Here is a 16,821-nt window from a genome sequence, read left to right on the forward strand (position 1 = left end):
CTTATCTAGTGCATTACTGCAGTTGGTTGCCAGTTCTCATTTCTGACAAACGGTGTTACACAGGGGAGTGTTTACTGTTAATCACAAAGTTGACTATCATTATATCACCTGACTTGTTTTAGAAATTGACTCTGCCATTAGTTATTTTGTGGGGAAGAAGATTTATACACAAGAACATTCAGAAAAATACATACAATGGGAATACAGAATGTCTATATATTATGCCTATATGTTATGCTTGTATAGTGACTAACTGCAATCATAATCAGCCAGTACGTTAAGCCCAATCCCGTACATGTTGCTCATTAAGTATCATATATCATTCAACGGTAAAAGATCTGCCTACATTTTCCATATTTCTAATTTCTGTTATTTGGGTTAATCCATAGCAAGATAAACTAGATTGTTTTTAGCTTAAAAAAGGTTTCTGAGTAAAGGATAAATATATTTGTATTAACAATGGGAAACTGATTTTTTTTTCTGATTATACACCTTATAACTTATTCTCAGAAATGCGTATTATAAAAAGACAAATTGTTCAGTTTATTTTTAAATTTGGACAGCTATAGTGCTATGGTTTTACTTCAATCACTAAGATAACAAGTTTAGTCTTGGCTAAAAATGCTAAAAAAAAAGTTTAGTCATGCCATTATAAAAGAAAGAAATCTAAAATGTCATTGTTATGTATAGCAGTTCACATTGAGAATGTACACTTGTTTCCATATTTTACCACATCCATCATAATTGCAAGCCCTACCCCTGAACCATAACCGATGTCTTAGAGCTTCACCAGTAACTGGGTTGAAATATGATGCACTAAATGCAATACATAACCCCACTTTCCACCTAATGTGCTCTGCAACTATAATTAAAAATGCTATCCTTTGGAAATCAAATACATTCACTATGTTTCTAGAATACTACTAGTCAAAATAACCATTGCCATTTCAAAATATAGAACGCTGTTTCATTTATAATGAGATGGGTTTTCCTAGATGTTTTCAGCTAACTGCTAACCTGCACATTACACAATGTAACAGTGCCAACTTCTCTTAATTACATATCTTATTTTAAATCTGCCAGAACTTCAATTATCATTTTAATTTAATATTTATACTTACCACATTTTGAAATTGTCTATACCCAGCAAAGCATGTCGAAAACAAATGTAGGTGATATAAGTAAAAAAGTTCTTTTGTTTACTTTAATCAGTTAGCTGCTCTAAGTTCATTTGGCACAAATGCATGTGTATTGTAAACAGCATGTTAACTCATTCATCACCACTTTATACACACAAAAGTTACTGGTGTATTACTTTAAAATGTTAGATAAATATAAACTTTTTTGTTTTCATTTGGAAAGGAAAAAGAATGAATTATAAAGATGAAAATGAATTAATAAAAAAATAATCAAAATGAGAAAGAAGAAAAATACAAGAGTAGTAAAGGAAAGACTATGAAAGTAAGAAAGGAAAAGAAAAGGTATTATGACCAAGAAAAAGAATTAAATGATGTCATTAATTAGATGAAAAAATGCATACTGTGTAACTGCCTAGTAAATATATTCTAAAGAATGAAAGATACATATTAAAACAAATAAAGTTGTTGTATCTTTCGGCTTTTCCCAGTTAGGGGTCGCCAGAGCGGAACTCCAGTCCCCTAATGATTGGCAGCTGATTTTTTTAAGTACCGAGTTGAAAGCCCTGACGTACAACCTTCAACGAAGGTACTCCCATTTACACATGTCTCCACACAGAAGACGCTTTAGCTGAGAATCAAACAGGACAACTTCTTACTGTGAGGCGACAACACTACCGCAGCACCACCACCGCAGTGTATTAAAACAAATAAAGTAGTATATACTAAATCACATGAAGCACATAAAACAAAAGCAATTTATCTTCAAAAGCCTAATCCAAGACAGTACTAAAAAGAGGTTAGCATCACCTCATGATGGTCAGTAACTAATTATATTACCTCACTGATGGAGATTCAAAATTAATTGCACATGCATTTGAAGAGCGATGCTCTTCTCATTTCAGCACCTTTAATATTTATGCATCTTCTTGGCTGAGGTTCAGTACCTCTGCTGAGGTAATTTTGCCTTTGAACCTGATTTTCACTTTAAAATTGTTACTTTCCCTCAGCTTAATAAATTACTTAAGAAAGATGTCTAGTTCTAATGTTCATAAACTGAAACTGATTAGGGCTTGCAATGCTTTCATAGCCCCATCCGTAAAAGACATCACTGGCACTTCTCTCTGTTGTTGTGTTTTCTGACCCCCAGAAAATTACAATTATTATTTCAAAAGACTTATTCATCTCTAGATCTGGCTGCTTTTGGCCTCTTTCCCTGCTGTCTCCCCTTGCCAGAATTTTAGATAAGGCTGCAGCCACAATTTAAGAAACATACTTAAGCCTATGGCCTTCTCATTATCCACCAACATGGATTTAGAAAAAAATGTGTCACTAATCAATCTCTTCCTTCTTTGAAGGATACACTTCCCTGTACAATGAATGCAGGGAAAATGTGCATGTGCAGTTTTCAGTGTCCTCTCCAAGGCACTAGGCCTTGTAGATAACTCTCTGCTCATAGAACAGATCTCCCACCATGGCCTAAACGTCATCACTTTAAACCGATTCTTTAATCACCTGTATGGCAGCCTGTTTAAAATTGTTCTCTTAGACACATAGATCTCTCTCTCTACTCAGTATTTTCAACTGTTTCTCAAGGTTCTGTCTTTGGAGGATAAAGGCTTGAAATATTTTACTGTATGCTGATGACATTATGGTGTAGAAATCTGGCAGTTAACATGAGACTATCTGTAAATGCCTTAATTCTACTCTGCAATTGTTAAATGGGGGCTGTGAAAGCAGGAGATTCAAAGAAAATCTATGCAAAACAAATAGTATATATTTGGCACCCAGAAACATCTTAGCTTATGACACATCAGAAACCTTACAGGCACCAATCGTAGGCCGCTTAAAAGCTGTACAGTCCTTCACTCATAATAATATCCTCATCATTAGAAATAGAAATAGAAAGCCCTTGGCAAAGGAAAATGTCTACATTCTATTGAATATTCATTTCTCAGCACTGGCTTGAACTCTGACAGAAATCTGCAAAGATTATGCATAATGCAAAATCACATGTGCCACTTTATTGCTGGAGACAGCAGAAGACTCCATCATTGCTTGCAATCAGGCTTTCTAGCGTCTGAGCGCCAACGACTTTTCACTAACACAATTCTGCATACAGTTTTTCAAATGGAATAGTTCAAGGCCAAACAGCAATTTCCTTCTTCCACATCTCTCAGATATTGTTACTTGACCGCATTAATACACTTACACTTTCTTCACTTATCTACACTAACACAGTTTTCGCTCACCCGAACCTTCCTAACCGGAGTTCACTTCCCTGCAGCCTTCATCTCTTTCCACCAATACTTCACTCACCAACCAGCTTAAAGTATACCTACAGCAACAAGCAGAATGTAGACAATTGGTATGTAACCTAAATATCTGTACTTATTGCTGCAGGAAGGCATTCTCGGTGGCATGTTTGTCATATGTATTGTTTTATATAAATATATATATATATATATATATATATATATATATATATATATATATATATTCATATGGATTCACAGATGTATACTAGGCTAACGATCACTTGGGCCCTCAAAGCCTAGCCGTGCAATCCAAATGTGACACACAAATTTAATGTATAGGGGAAGATTTACTGAATGCCTTTGGGTATCCAAGTTGTGTTTAACTAGGAATAGGGAGGAACTCATATTTTTATATCTATCTATCTCTCTACCTATCTATCTATGCATGTATGTGTGTAGCTGGATTGATAGATGGATAGATAGATAGATAGATAGATAGATAGATAGATAGATAGATAGATAGATAGATAGATAGATAGATAGAGATAGATGGCTGTGTCTCCCCAGGCTAGAAAGAAGAAAAATCTAAATACAATAAATGCAAAAACCATTCCAATTCTAGCAATTATTTCCTTCTTTATTCATCTCATCATACAAAACTGCAACTGCTGTATAAAATAAGGAAATACACTGCCATTTCTAGGCTTCTTTGTATTTTATTATGTATATGTATGTGTGTATGTATCTATGAGTATACTTGAAAATCTCAAAAGAAAAAAATCACAACAGTCAAAACTCAAGCCACCAACACTACAAACGTCATCCAAGTGAATGTTTGACAGCACAATATTGACCTAAAAAAATCTGAAACCAGATGTTTCGCTGAAGGGGCAAGCCCCCTATCCCCCACCTCCCTGCTACTTGCATATACCAACTCTGAGATCTCACAACAGTAGGAAAAGGAAAAACTTCCTAAATCCCTGTATCAGCCAATTTCACACTAACTGTGGTTCCATGGTGTTAATTGTTTTGATGAATTTTAAACTGTGTAAATTAGCTAACTGATTCACAATTTGACAGAAAGGGCATTCAACCAAGCTAAGGTAAACCTTATGTCATATAAGGTTATGTTTCATCTGTATAAATACCTAGATAAATACAGATATGGACAGACCTTGATTTGTGTGTGTGTGTGTGTGTGTGTGTGTGTGTGTGTGTGTGTGTGTGTGTGTGTGTGTGTGTGTGTCTGTGTGTGTAGAAAAATATATAAAGAGTTATATTTATATATTACTCTAGTGATAAATACTAGATCAAAACAAAGATATTTGGAGGAGACCCATGCATTGGGATTTAGGAGCTATCTCTGTCCATTAGTGCAGGGAGGAGTCCTGGGTTAAATTTTCTATTGTCAATCCATTCATCTAAGTTATGCTTGAATGTGATCAAGGACGATCCTTGTTTTATGTGGATGGGTAGCCTGTTGAACAGCTGTGGTATCCTCTGTGAGGTATACCGCTCCCTTCAAATTGTTCTGTTAATGTTGCAGGAGAGGTTTTAATCCCTGGATTGAGTATGTCTGATACCATTTTACTTGCACATTTAAAGTATGTCCATCAGCAATGGCTTGGAGGATGCCTTTTAAGCTAGACACGTCACCTCTTGGGAGTCTGTAACAGACTGAATATAGTGACTGGACTTTTAGGTTGCCTGTGTAGTACATACTATTTAGCAGTAGCTTAGCAAAGGTGGGACGAAGGGGTCAGCTGCCCAGGTGCAAGGCATAAGGGTGCATGATCATGAAGTGCATTACCTGCATTCTTCTTTTTGTTCCATCTCTGAATGCCTGTACAGAAAGGAGTTCAGTGCATCAGCACTTTGTGTGGGGTAAGCTGATTGCTACAGTTAAAAATACAAACTTTTTTGATACGTTGCTCTTCCAATGTAGAGATAGGGAGCTGAGGTGCGGGTTCAGAAAAAAGCCCTAGGTGCCACAAACTTCTGCTATGTTGTTTAGGACTTGTATTTTTTGTAAGGTATCTTTGTGAGCATTCCATTTATGCATGTGCCTGGAGATATGCATCCCAAAAAGGGCACTATGCTCAGTAATTGACTTAACAAGTGCTAAGTAATGGGGACAACAATATCCCTAGATCTAGAAGCAATCCCCTTGTTTATGGCCTGTGCAATATAGAAGGACTTCCTTACTGAAATGTCAAATGTTAGGTCACTGTAGACATATGTTCCCAAATCCTAACCTACTGAGTAGAATCAGATCCAGCACTAGGTGACATAGGCAGTTGCCTAGGGCCCATTGGCTGGGGGAGGGCCTCCACTTGCTGGGAGGGGGCCTGCTAGCCAAGGGACTGTGACATTTACTTTTTCTAATTAAAAAAGTACATTTTTTAAGGGTGTTCTTCTTTAAGAATGCCTTCTGTGTTCTGTTGCACAGACCTGTTGCATCTGTGAGTGTGTCATCATTGCACAGACCTCTGGTAGCATTCTTGCTTTTGATTCAGAAGACTATGGGTTCTACTCCCACAGCATGTGTCATTATTACTATTATTATTTATTTGATATTATTTGTCATTTGTTTACTAGGAATTCCATCTGAGCATAAACCCCTTTTCAGTGGAGGCCTGGGGAGAAAAACTCCAGCACAAAGTAAACAATGACAATACATTATATACAAAAATAGAAGTAGTTACAAGTTTCAAGACAAATACACAGACACACACACACACACACACATGCACACATACATATCTCTCTCTCTCTATGTTTTATATATATATATATATATATATATATATATATATATATATATATATGTATCAAGGTAGATATAACATTTATAGTATATAAAAATGGTCTAAGACATAGTTGAAGGGCTAAGTTCTGTTGACTGACATGCATGGAATGTAAAGAGAGGAGGATTAGGAGTAAGATGAGAGGAGAGTATATAATGAGGAAGCAGAGAGACAACAGAACGCTGTAGGATTAGGCTGGTGAGGAAGTACTAAGATGGATAGGCTAGGAGAGTGTATGAAACAAAGGAGTAAGTATGGTATGGTGAGTTATGGGTAGTGTGTTAATAGATGTACAGATGAGAAATGCTTAGCTAATGTGGGTTTAAGGAAGAGTTAAACAGATATGATTGAGGAGAACCTATTCGAAAGGAACTCTATGACACTGTTCAAAAGGAACTTGGAAGAGTAGATGGGGCACCGTAAATTCATACTGGGGATAGCTCCCACAACACTCCTTGGACATGGGCAGTCATTACTAAATACAATCCTGGGTATTTTATTTATTTTATTTCATTATTTCCATTTGTTTACCTGGAGTGTCTAACTGGGCTGGAATAGACCATTTTCAGCAGAGGTCTGGGGAGAAAAGCTCATAACAAAACATACACATACAATAGAAGTTACCAGAATTAATTAGAACATTTGACAAATATTTTTACAGTAGATAGCAATGTAGCTTACAAAAGGATAACACAGGAGGATACATCAACTAGATGTTTTAGTGTTTTTGACCAATATACAGTATATATGATATAACCTATGGAAATAGATAATGAAGTGGGAGGGTAGTTAATAGCAGATTGAGAGGGAAAGAAGTTAAAGGAAGATGGGGAGGGTAGGCACGCTGATGATTTGAGAGTAAAGAGGATATAGTAGAGAAGAAAAATTGTAGAAAAGAAAAAAAATGTGAGGATATGAATTTAGCCTGCCTTGCAACAGGAACAAATCCAGGTGTTGTTTAGGTGGTCTCTAAGCAGTAATTTGAATTTGGCAGAGTTGTCAGTAGAAAGAATCCCTGTGGCTATTAATTAATTTAGAAACATTCAAGAGTAGTTTGTTAGAGGATCTTAGAGTTCTGCTACTGGAGTAGGGCTGAACTAGGTTAATAATAGCCGGACAGTTATCTGGGTGGTACAGGGTAGAATGGGCTAATGTATGTTGATTGAAGGTTAGTAGGTTAGGTAGTTCCAATCGGTTTAGTTGGCGTACTGATGTAAAGTGATGAGATCTTGAGGTGTGGTTAAAAGCAAATCTGGCTACTTTATTATAACAGGATTCAAGTTTATTTAAATTTATTTAAGTCCCATTTTCTATAGCGTGGGAATATAGGTGAGGTGACAGTATGTGAGTTCTGATAATGGTATGTCTCTTGGACTCTGTTAAGATGGGCTTAATTCTATATAGTGATCCTAAATTGGACGGAACCTTTTTAATGATTGGTGATAGGTGTTTGTCATATTTGAGATCTTTATCAATAGTGTCACCTAGAAACTTGGTGTGGTTTATCAGATCGATGATAGTGTTATTTGAGGACTGGATGGTGAAAGGTGGAGAGGGATTGTTCTTCTTTTTTTTTTTTTGCTACTGCATATGTTTTGTTTTGGTGGGGGTTAAGAATGAGTTGGGAGTTAGAAAGATATTTTCCAATGTCCAGGAAAGATTTTTGTGTTTTTTTTGAGGAGGTCTGAAAAGGAGATAGCAGAGCATATGAGAGAGGACTCATCTGTATATTGAACTATGGATGCATGTTGGGAAGCTGTACAGAGGTTATTGGTGAAAATAGTGAGGAGGAGAGCACAGAGTATGGACCATTGAGGGACACCCATGGAGAGAGAGGTGATAGTGAAGAAAGTATGTTTTGCCACTTAGTTGCCTGTTGATGGTCAGATAAGTAGCTGATGAACCAGGTGAGGGAGGAGTAGGAGAGGTTTAGGGAGGCTAGTTCCTCAATAAGTTTTTGATAAGAAATTGTATCAAAGGCCTTTGATTAGTTAAGAAGGATAGATGAGATGACTATACCATTGTTTCAGTGTTGGTTGACTGTATTAATGAAACTGAGAAAGGTTGTTGTGCTGTATTTAGGCCGAACACCATGTTGAGTCATGTACAGGAGGTTGTTTTGATGAGATGGTCAAGGAGTTGAGTGTGAACACATTTCTCAAGTATTTTACCTATGGATGAGAAGATGGCAATTGGCCTGTAAGTAGAGAAATCAGTGGAGGTGCCACCTTTATGCAGGGGGATTACATAAGATACTTTCCAAGGTTTTTTTACATATTGCTCTGAGATGGACTGGTTGATTAAGAGGGATATTGGGTGGGCAATGACATATGTGGTAAGTTTGAGGTATTTGTGAAGGAGTTAGTCAGCAGGGGTGATAAAGGTTTGAGTTTAGAAAGGAGTTTTTTATGCTATCAGTCTGGATAGGATTAAAGTAGAAGAACATTAGGTTAGGTTCCCAATCTGCAGGGATTGAAAGATGAGAATTTGTATTATTTTTGGCTAGGGATAATATGGAGTTAATGAAGTCCTTGTTGAATTGTATATAAATATTGTCTGTGGGGGTTGTTTTGAATGAGTTTAGGGTAGTGGCCCAGAATTCTTTTGCTTATTTTGGTGCTTTTGTTGGATTGTTGTATAGTGCTGTTTTTTTTATCGTGTTTGATTTGCCTTTTTGCTCAGTTTCGAATTTGGCAGTAGTACTGAAAGGTTTTTGGTGGCCTGGTGATGCTCCCATACTCTGTCTCTTTGTTTAAGGAGCAGTTTAGTTTCAGTAGTAAGCCAATGAATGGGTTTAAATTTTATATGAATTTTCTGGGTGGGGGGTGGCTAGAGTATTTAAAATGGAGATAATTTTGTTATTGAAGTACTGAACAGCTAGCTCTAGGTAAAGGTGTTTTACAGGGGACCAGTCACAATGTAATAGCAGTGTTTTAAAGGTTTCAGGGGAGAATTTTATTTTTATGGATATGTTTATAGAGGGTGACATTATGGGTACATGTACACTGTCTTAACAGATGGGTGGGTAAGTGATCACTTAGGCAGTCTGGAAGGCAGCCTGACTGATAACAGACTGAGATAGTATTAGTAAGAGTGCTGTCAAGGATAGATTGTTTTGTACTGTATTTAGCAAGTCTGGTGGGATTTTATATTAATTGAGTGAAGCTATGAAGAATAATAAAGTTAAAGGGATTGTTGGAGGAGCATGTGAACCAGTCTAGGTTAACCTCCCCTATTATAATGTTTTTTTGAGTAAAGGTTGATGAGCACCAGCTAAGGAGGTCTTCAATAATTGTTGGATTGTTGCCTGAGGGTATATAGATGACTATTATAATAATATGTTTGTTAGGGTTGATTTGAAGGTGGGGAATAAGTAATTCTACTGTTGGTAAGCCGGGGTGTTGGGTATGGCTGAGATTTATTTGTTCTAGTTTAAGATTATCTTTGTAATAGTATTGCAATGCCACCACCCCATTTATATGTCCTGTCTTGTCTTTGGATATTATAGCAATGGGTTAAGATTTTATGATCTTGAATGTGCAGTTTTAGCCAAGTTTCAGTTAAGATCTAAATATCTGGTGAGTATAGATCAATGGTTATCTGAGATTCATGGATTTTTATTGAATCGGCTTTGAAGGTTCATGTTTAATATTAAAATATCAGAGTTACTTCACTGAAGATCTGTAGAGTTGGGAGAGATGGGTATTTTTGAGGGGCCAATGTCACATTGTTGGGAATGTGGGCCACGCTTGGGATGAATGTCACCACTTGATATGATTTGGATAGTTGAAGCTGGGAGTAGGTGCTTAAATTTACTAAGTAATCTTAGGAACTTATGAGATGGGTTTGGATTAGTTTTGGGGTTGACATGTTTAAATGTGAAAAGTTGTATGATGGTGTTGTTAAATATGTGGGGTGATATCATAAAGCTTTTGAGAGGGGTTTGAAGGTGAGTACTAGTTGGGTTGGTAGGAGAGTGAGTAACTATGATTTGTAGATTGTGGTAGGATGGTGAAAGGTAGGCAGTTATAAGTAAGGCAATTAATGTGAATTTAAGTAACATGTTTTTTGTTATTTGTGCCTAAAGTTATGGTGGTGGTGTTATTGTAGTGTCTAGGGATATTGAATCTATTTGGTGGAGGGTTAGATATATTTTTAAAAAGCTTAATTGGTAAAGGAGTATTACTAAGTATCTAATTTTTAGTATGAGATTATGTGATTGGATAAGATGAAAAGAGTGAATGTCAGTGGATAGATTTAAATGCACATGTAGAAGGGGTGGGTGGGATTAAGGAGTAGGGTAGCAGAGCAGCATGAGCCTGAACAGAGTGAGGGTGAATGGAGCAGGAAATCCCAGTTGGAGATACATGCAAGCAAGAAACAATCAATCAGTCAATCAATCAATCAAACAATCAATCAATAAGTAAGCTGCCCTTACAGTGTTTTTAATTTATCACATTTTACTTTACCATGCAAGGTTGTTTACTGTCTAAAAGATATAAGATGCCGTTGTTTTTCAAATAAAGAGTAAATTATAGATATATTTATATTAGTGTATTAGAAATGGGTTGGGGAAGCCTCTCCTTGCTGCCAGTCCTAGTGGTGAGTTTTGCTAAAAGTAAATATGTCAGAGCAAAACGGCATACTCAAAAAAGCGATGTCTGCCAGTAATGTAGTTGCAGGTTCTGTATTTTAAAAGTGTAGGTAGACTTCCATGGCTGAGCAATTGGAAAATTCAATTCAGAGGATTGGAAGTTGATAAAGAAGTGAGACAAAGCTAGTAAAAGAAATAAAAACAGAGTGAGTGAAGGAAAAAATCCCTTGGATTATGTAACATCAGTATTTATATTGGTGGTTTATATGCTATTCACTAAGGGTGGTGAGGATGAAATGTTGAAACACAGGGTGACTGTATGAGCAGGTAATAAACATGTATAATGCAATATATGACAAAAAAGGATAAAGGCAACAGTTACACCGAAATTAATAAATTGAGGTACAGCAATGATTCAAACTCTGCTAAAAAAATACAGTGAAACTGCTAGCAGGTATCTGAAACTAATACAAATTTAAGTTACTAATCCATGTTATAGCCTAAGTCAGCTGTTACATATAGTCAGCACTATTAATGGAACAAAACAATGGAGTAAATATAGTAACCAGGAGCTGCAGCAGGTATGCTTTCTGAGCTCATTGCAACTGAGGCAGTTCCAAGAATTATTAAATGTCTCAATTGCCTTTAAAAGTGAGTCCTGTTTACATATAGTTTCATGGCTAACATACTTTCTAAGAACCTGGGCTGTATACTGTTTAAATATCACTTTGTACATGTATTAATGCAATCAGAGATGAGAATCTCAGCTAGTAGTACATATGTGCATGCACAAGTAATGCACAAACATTAGATAATCAGATCCTCGACCACAATAAATACAGCTGCAAGTAGGAATCAACATAGGCAGTAAACTTTAAAATTTAATAGATAATATTAGCAGGAACACTTGCAGCCAAGTGCAGCACGAGAAGGATTTTGGCAGCAAGGAAGGTTTTAAAAATTGACTAGAGTATCTCTGATATCGCACTGAGATGAAACAGCTAGGCTTCAAATGACCTCTGCTGGTTCAATAGCTTAGTACCCTCCTATCATCCTGTAAGACAATGACAGTATACAAAGAGAAAAGGCTGCAGCATAGTAGGAATGGTATTTAACCAGGAGATGAGTATGAACAAGTCCATAAGCAAGTTAAGTGAGACTTAAGTTTTTTGAACTGTGGGGTGTTAGCAACAGTTAGGATATGTTTATGGGTAGAGTTCCAAGTTCTGGAGATACAGGCAGAGTAGAAAGATTCTTGTGAACTGTTATTAACTTTTGTAACTTGTAGTAGAAATTTGTCAGAAGCTCTAAGGAGTCTTTTATTTGAATAGGCTTATAGTAGATTTTGAAGTGCGGAGCACTCAGATTGGAATATCATGCTGTGGGCAGTCGTGAGTTGGGTGTAGGTTAGGAGATTGGGTAATTCTAACCATATGAGTTGTAAAGCAGTACAATGGTGGGATCAGTATGGGGAGTTAGTGGCAAATCTGGCTATCTTGTTATAGCAAGCTTCTAGTTTTCTTAGTTCTACTTTTTCATTTTTTAGGTTCGTAAAGATAGGAGAGGCATAAAGCAGGGTAGAGAGTAGGTGGGTCCTGACAATGGATTGTCCAGTGAAGCTGGTATTGCATGCTTTAATTCTATATAGAGAGTCTAATTTTATGTGCATATTTGTAATGATTAGAGAGAGGTGTATCAAATTGTATGCTTTTATCAGTTGTTACACTGAACAGTTTTGTTTGAGATGCTGTATCTATCTTGGTATTATTGGATGTTGTTATTGTTATTGTTGTTGGTCAGATAGGTATTTGTGAAACCAAGCAAGACCTGAGTGGCTTAGATTTAGGGTTGATAGTTCAGTGAGGAGTTTTTGATGGGAGATGGTATTAAATGCTTTGGACATGTCTAGGAAGATGGAATATACTAGTTGACCTTTATTTTTGAATTGGTTGATTGTGTTAGTGAAACTTAGAAGGCCAGTAGTGGTACTATTACTGATATGGAACCATGTTGGGTATTATAAGAATATTATATAGTAGATAATTCATGTGCTGGGTGTGAATGCACCTTTCTAGAATTTTAGCTAGTGGAGATAAAATTGTTATTGCCCTGTAGTTAGAGAGCTCTATAGAGGTTCTGCCTTTATGTAATGGGATGATGTGGGATATTTTCCAAATTTTCAGAATGCATTGTCTGTGACATAGAGATTAATTAATATAGAAACAGGAAAAGAGATAACATCTACAGCCAGCTTCAGGTATTCAGTATGCAAACTGCCAGTATCGAGACATTTAGGTGTAAGTTTGTTGAGCATTTTTTTATGATACTGGTTTGAATGGGTTTAAAGGAGAAGGTATTGGCAGTTTCTTTAGTTCCTAGTGGTATGGTTAGAGAACCATTGGTGTTATTTTTGGTTAGAGATAGTATGGAATTAGTAAAGTATGTAATAAGTTGAGTAGCTATACTGTCTGTAGTATTTGTAGTCATAGGGCTTGGAGTACAGGATTGTCCAGATTGTAGAAGTTGTTTTATCGCAGTCCAGAATTTTAGTGAATTGTTGTGATGTTTTTGTTGGATTACACTATAGTATATTTTTTATCAGTCTTGATCTGCTTCTTGGCTTTATTTCTTAGTTGCCAGTAACAATTAAGAGTTGCTTGGTTTTTGTTGACTTGATATTGTGCCCAGGCTTTGTCTCTAAGTTTGAGTAGCTGTTTAGTGTCTTTTTAGCCAGGGAGCATAATTTGATCTTACACTTATAGGTCTAGATGGTGCTACTCTGTTTAATGTACCTAGGGATGTGTTATTGAAGTAATCTACAGCAGAATCTAAGGGGAGTGATCTTAATGAGGTCCAGTCATAATGCTGGAGGATGGATGTGAATGTCTGAGGTGAAAAATATGTTTTGTTGCAAATTTGTCTGTATATATTTTTTTTGGGGGGGTTGCAGGTGTTGTCTGAGCAGAAAGGTAGGGAGTTGATCACTAATGCTATCAGGGAGGCAGCCTAATTGAAATGCATGTGAAGGTTTGTTACAATGCAATCTAGAATTGACTGTCTATTGGTGTTTTTATCAATTCTTGTTAGGCATTGTATTAGTTGGGAGTATCCGTGCAGGTTGATGAAGTTAGAGAGGTTGTCTGAGGTGCAGGTGGATCAGTGCGTCTATATTATAAGCTCAAAGAGTCTTTTCTTCGAACACGGAAAGGTCGACATGTAAAGAACAAAAGCTGTAAACCGTGAACAGCCACTTCCGTGAATTTTTTCCTAGGGAAAAAATTTGCTTGGCCATCAAACAGAAAAACAAACTTTAAGACCCTAAACAAGTGGGGGGCTTCACCCCCCCACCCCACCCCTAACTAAATATACCAACTCCAAGATCACTCTACATTGGAGAAAAGGGCAATTCCAGAAAATGGCCATTCCTGGTGTACAGCTTTCATTATTTACGTGTCGTTTAAGTGTTCGAAGAAAAGACTCTTCAAGCTTATAATATAGACCCAGATCAGTCAGTATTAAAATGTCCCATTATTATGTTTTCTTGTGGAAGTGCTAAGGATGACAAATAAATAAAATCCTCAATTATAGTCGGGTTGTTAACAGGAGGGATATACGTTGCTATAATAGTTAGATGTTTATTGGGATTTATTTCAGGTTGGCTAAATAGTATATTGGCATTATTGAGCTCTGGTGGGTTTGGTGGCAAGCATTCTAGTTTGAGTGTATTTTTACAAATAGCTATTCCTCCACTGCATTTGTTTATTATGTCTAATCTGTGGATGCTGTAGCCTGAAGTTAAAATTTCATTGTCACTTATCCCAGGTTTCAACCAGGTTTCAGTTAGAACTGCTATATCATGGAGTAGAGTGAGAGAGAAGTGTGAAATTCATATATTTTATTTGCTAGGAACCTGAGATTCATGTTGAGAAGAAATAGGTCAGATCCTTTATGGGTTAGAGTAGTAATAATGAGTATGTGAGTGGAATTGTGTGTAAAGGTCCTGTTGAGTGGTTTTGGGGCCAGGATTTGGGTGGATATCAGCACTATGTTAAAGATGTGACATTAAATAAAGGAATGGGTTTGAGTGTTTGAGTATTAGTTTAGTATATTTGTGAACTAGTTGGGGGTTAGTAAAATGATGTGTGTATCTATATGTGAAAAATTATGTTTTGGTCATACTGAAGAGATTTGGAGCTATTTCAGCTTTAATGGGTGCATTGCAGGGTGAGAGGGAAAGTGAAGTGGTTGGTGAGGAGTAGGTTGTGGCTAACCGACTGTGACAGATTGCTAAATGAGTGGCCACAAAGAGAAGACTTAGGACAGATATATTGAATAATAACATTGTGGAACTTGTGATGTTGAGAGATATATTTTAGTTGATGGGCTAGAAGGCTAGTTTTTGAATAGGTCGTTTGAAGCTTTACTAGTAAGTAGGGCGAGATAAACTAAAAAAGGGGGATAGAATTCATATAAATAGAGTTTTTTTTTGGTTGATAGGAGTAAGATGGAGGAATAATATAGTGGGGTAAGGAAAAAGGATGCATTTTTAATGAGTTAAATAGAGGGTTTATTGGTGGATTGGAGCTGGATGGAGGAGTAATTTAATTGGGAAATGAGAATGGAGGTATTTATAGAGTGTAGTATTGGTGGGTATAGAGTGGAGTTTCTGATTGTATAATTGAAGGCGGTGAGTGTGGTGAGGTTAAAATAAATGTATGAGTAGTGGGGGTTAGCAGCAACAGAAGGGTAAGTGAAGTTAAGCCCAGGCAGAGACTTACAGGCTATCCCAGGTGAATTTGCGTAAGCTATACTAGTGAGTTATTGATTTGGCTTAGAATGATTGATATTATTTACAGAACTTGCCACTATAAACTATTTACTTAGAAGTAGGGGGCAAGAGAGAAAAAATTAAATATAAGCAGGGATTAAGTAACATACTTTTGATAATAAAGTAAAAGCAGAGGAAAACCAGGCTGTCAGGTCGGGGGGTGGGGGGTTCCACAAGCTGTGTGCAAGACGAGAATGTAGGCACAAGCACAGATAATAAAACTGTGCTCAGCAAGTAACAAAGTAAATTACATACAATAAAGCAATATAAATATATAGTGGTAATACCCTACACAATCTGAATGGATATTGCAGGAACATAAAGCAGGAAGTTGCAACTGCACTTACATACAGTTCTTGGGAAGAGACACGTCGCTTAGCTTAGTGTAAGTAGAGCAGCACACAATGCAGCTGTGATAGTTATTTTTTTATGGTAGAGGCAGGCAATAGACCTAAACAATTTGGTTGAGATATTGCAGTAATGTAAAGTAAGAAAGTGCAACAGCACTTAGATACAGTTCTTGGAAGAGCTGCATTGCTTAGCTTAGTGTAAGTAGAGCAGTACAAGATGCAATTGTGATAGTTATTTTTCTATGGTAGATGCCGGCTATAGATTTGTATTCTGTGAATAATACAGCATGTCTTGCTGACTGTGAATGAACACAGCTTGTGGAGAGGTAAAGCAGGGTAGCAAATTGATTGGAAGCTACTAGGAAAAGAAAGACTGTGGGTTCTACTCCCACAGCATGTTAGTGGATTTCTGATACTGTGTTGCACTTTAAGTATGTGTGGGGGGGGTGCTGCAGTCCTGAATGTGTCCTCGTTTGGATGAGATGGCTAGTAACTATGAACCTATTGTCAGTTTTCCATCTATTCCCTATTACAATATTACCAACTTACCATTTTTTAATGTAACATATCGCAATTTATTCTTCAAAGGGAGCAGGCACTGAATTTCTAGATGAAACATCGAAATATAGAGTTGCTGCTAGCAGCAACCTCTTCATTAGTTACAGATCTCTTTAATGTGAAATTATTCAGATGACTTACTTCTGCACAGATAGTGCATATTGACTGATATTGGTAGATTGTAATGCCAGAAGTGTTTAGTCAAATTTTGTGGTTGAAATGTTCTGAACTGGGCAGCTTTGTCATTATTGGTACATATCTCTTAGGTTCATAGATTCATAGGTGTGTAC

General features: G+C 36.7%; 1 protein-coding gene across 1 annotated transcript in view; it reads right to left on the bottom strand.

Moving 5' to 3' along the window:
* Positions 1-1,185, bottom strand: part of LOC122808706 (complement C1s subcomponent-like) — a 453,323-nt gene extending 452,138 nt beyond the window's left edge. Inside the window, exon 1 of the mRNA XM_044079695.1 lies at positions 1,122-1,185. Within this exon, the coding sequence (XP_043935630.1) occupies positions 1,122-1,126 (5 nt within the window). The 5' untranslated portion in view covers positions 1,127-1,185. The remainder of the gene's footprint in view (positions 1-1,121) is intronic.
* Positions 1,186-16,821: the final 15,636 nt, after the last annotated feature.

This window comes from Protopterus annectens, chromosome 8.part0 (genome assembly GCF_019279795.1).
Source record: "Protopterus annectens isolate FY-2018-M chromosome 8.part0, PAN1.0, whole genome shotgun sequence".
Taxonomy (NCBI): Eukaryota; Metazoa; Chordata; order Ceratodontiformes; family Protopteridae; genus Protopterus; species Protopterus annectens.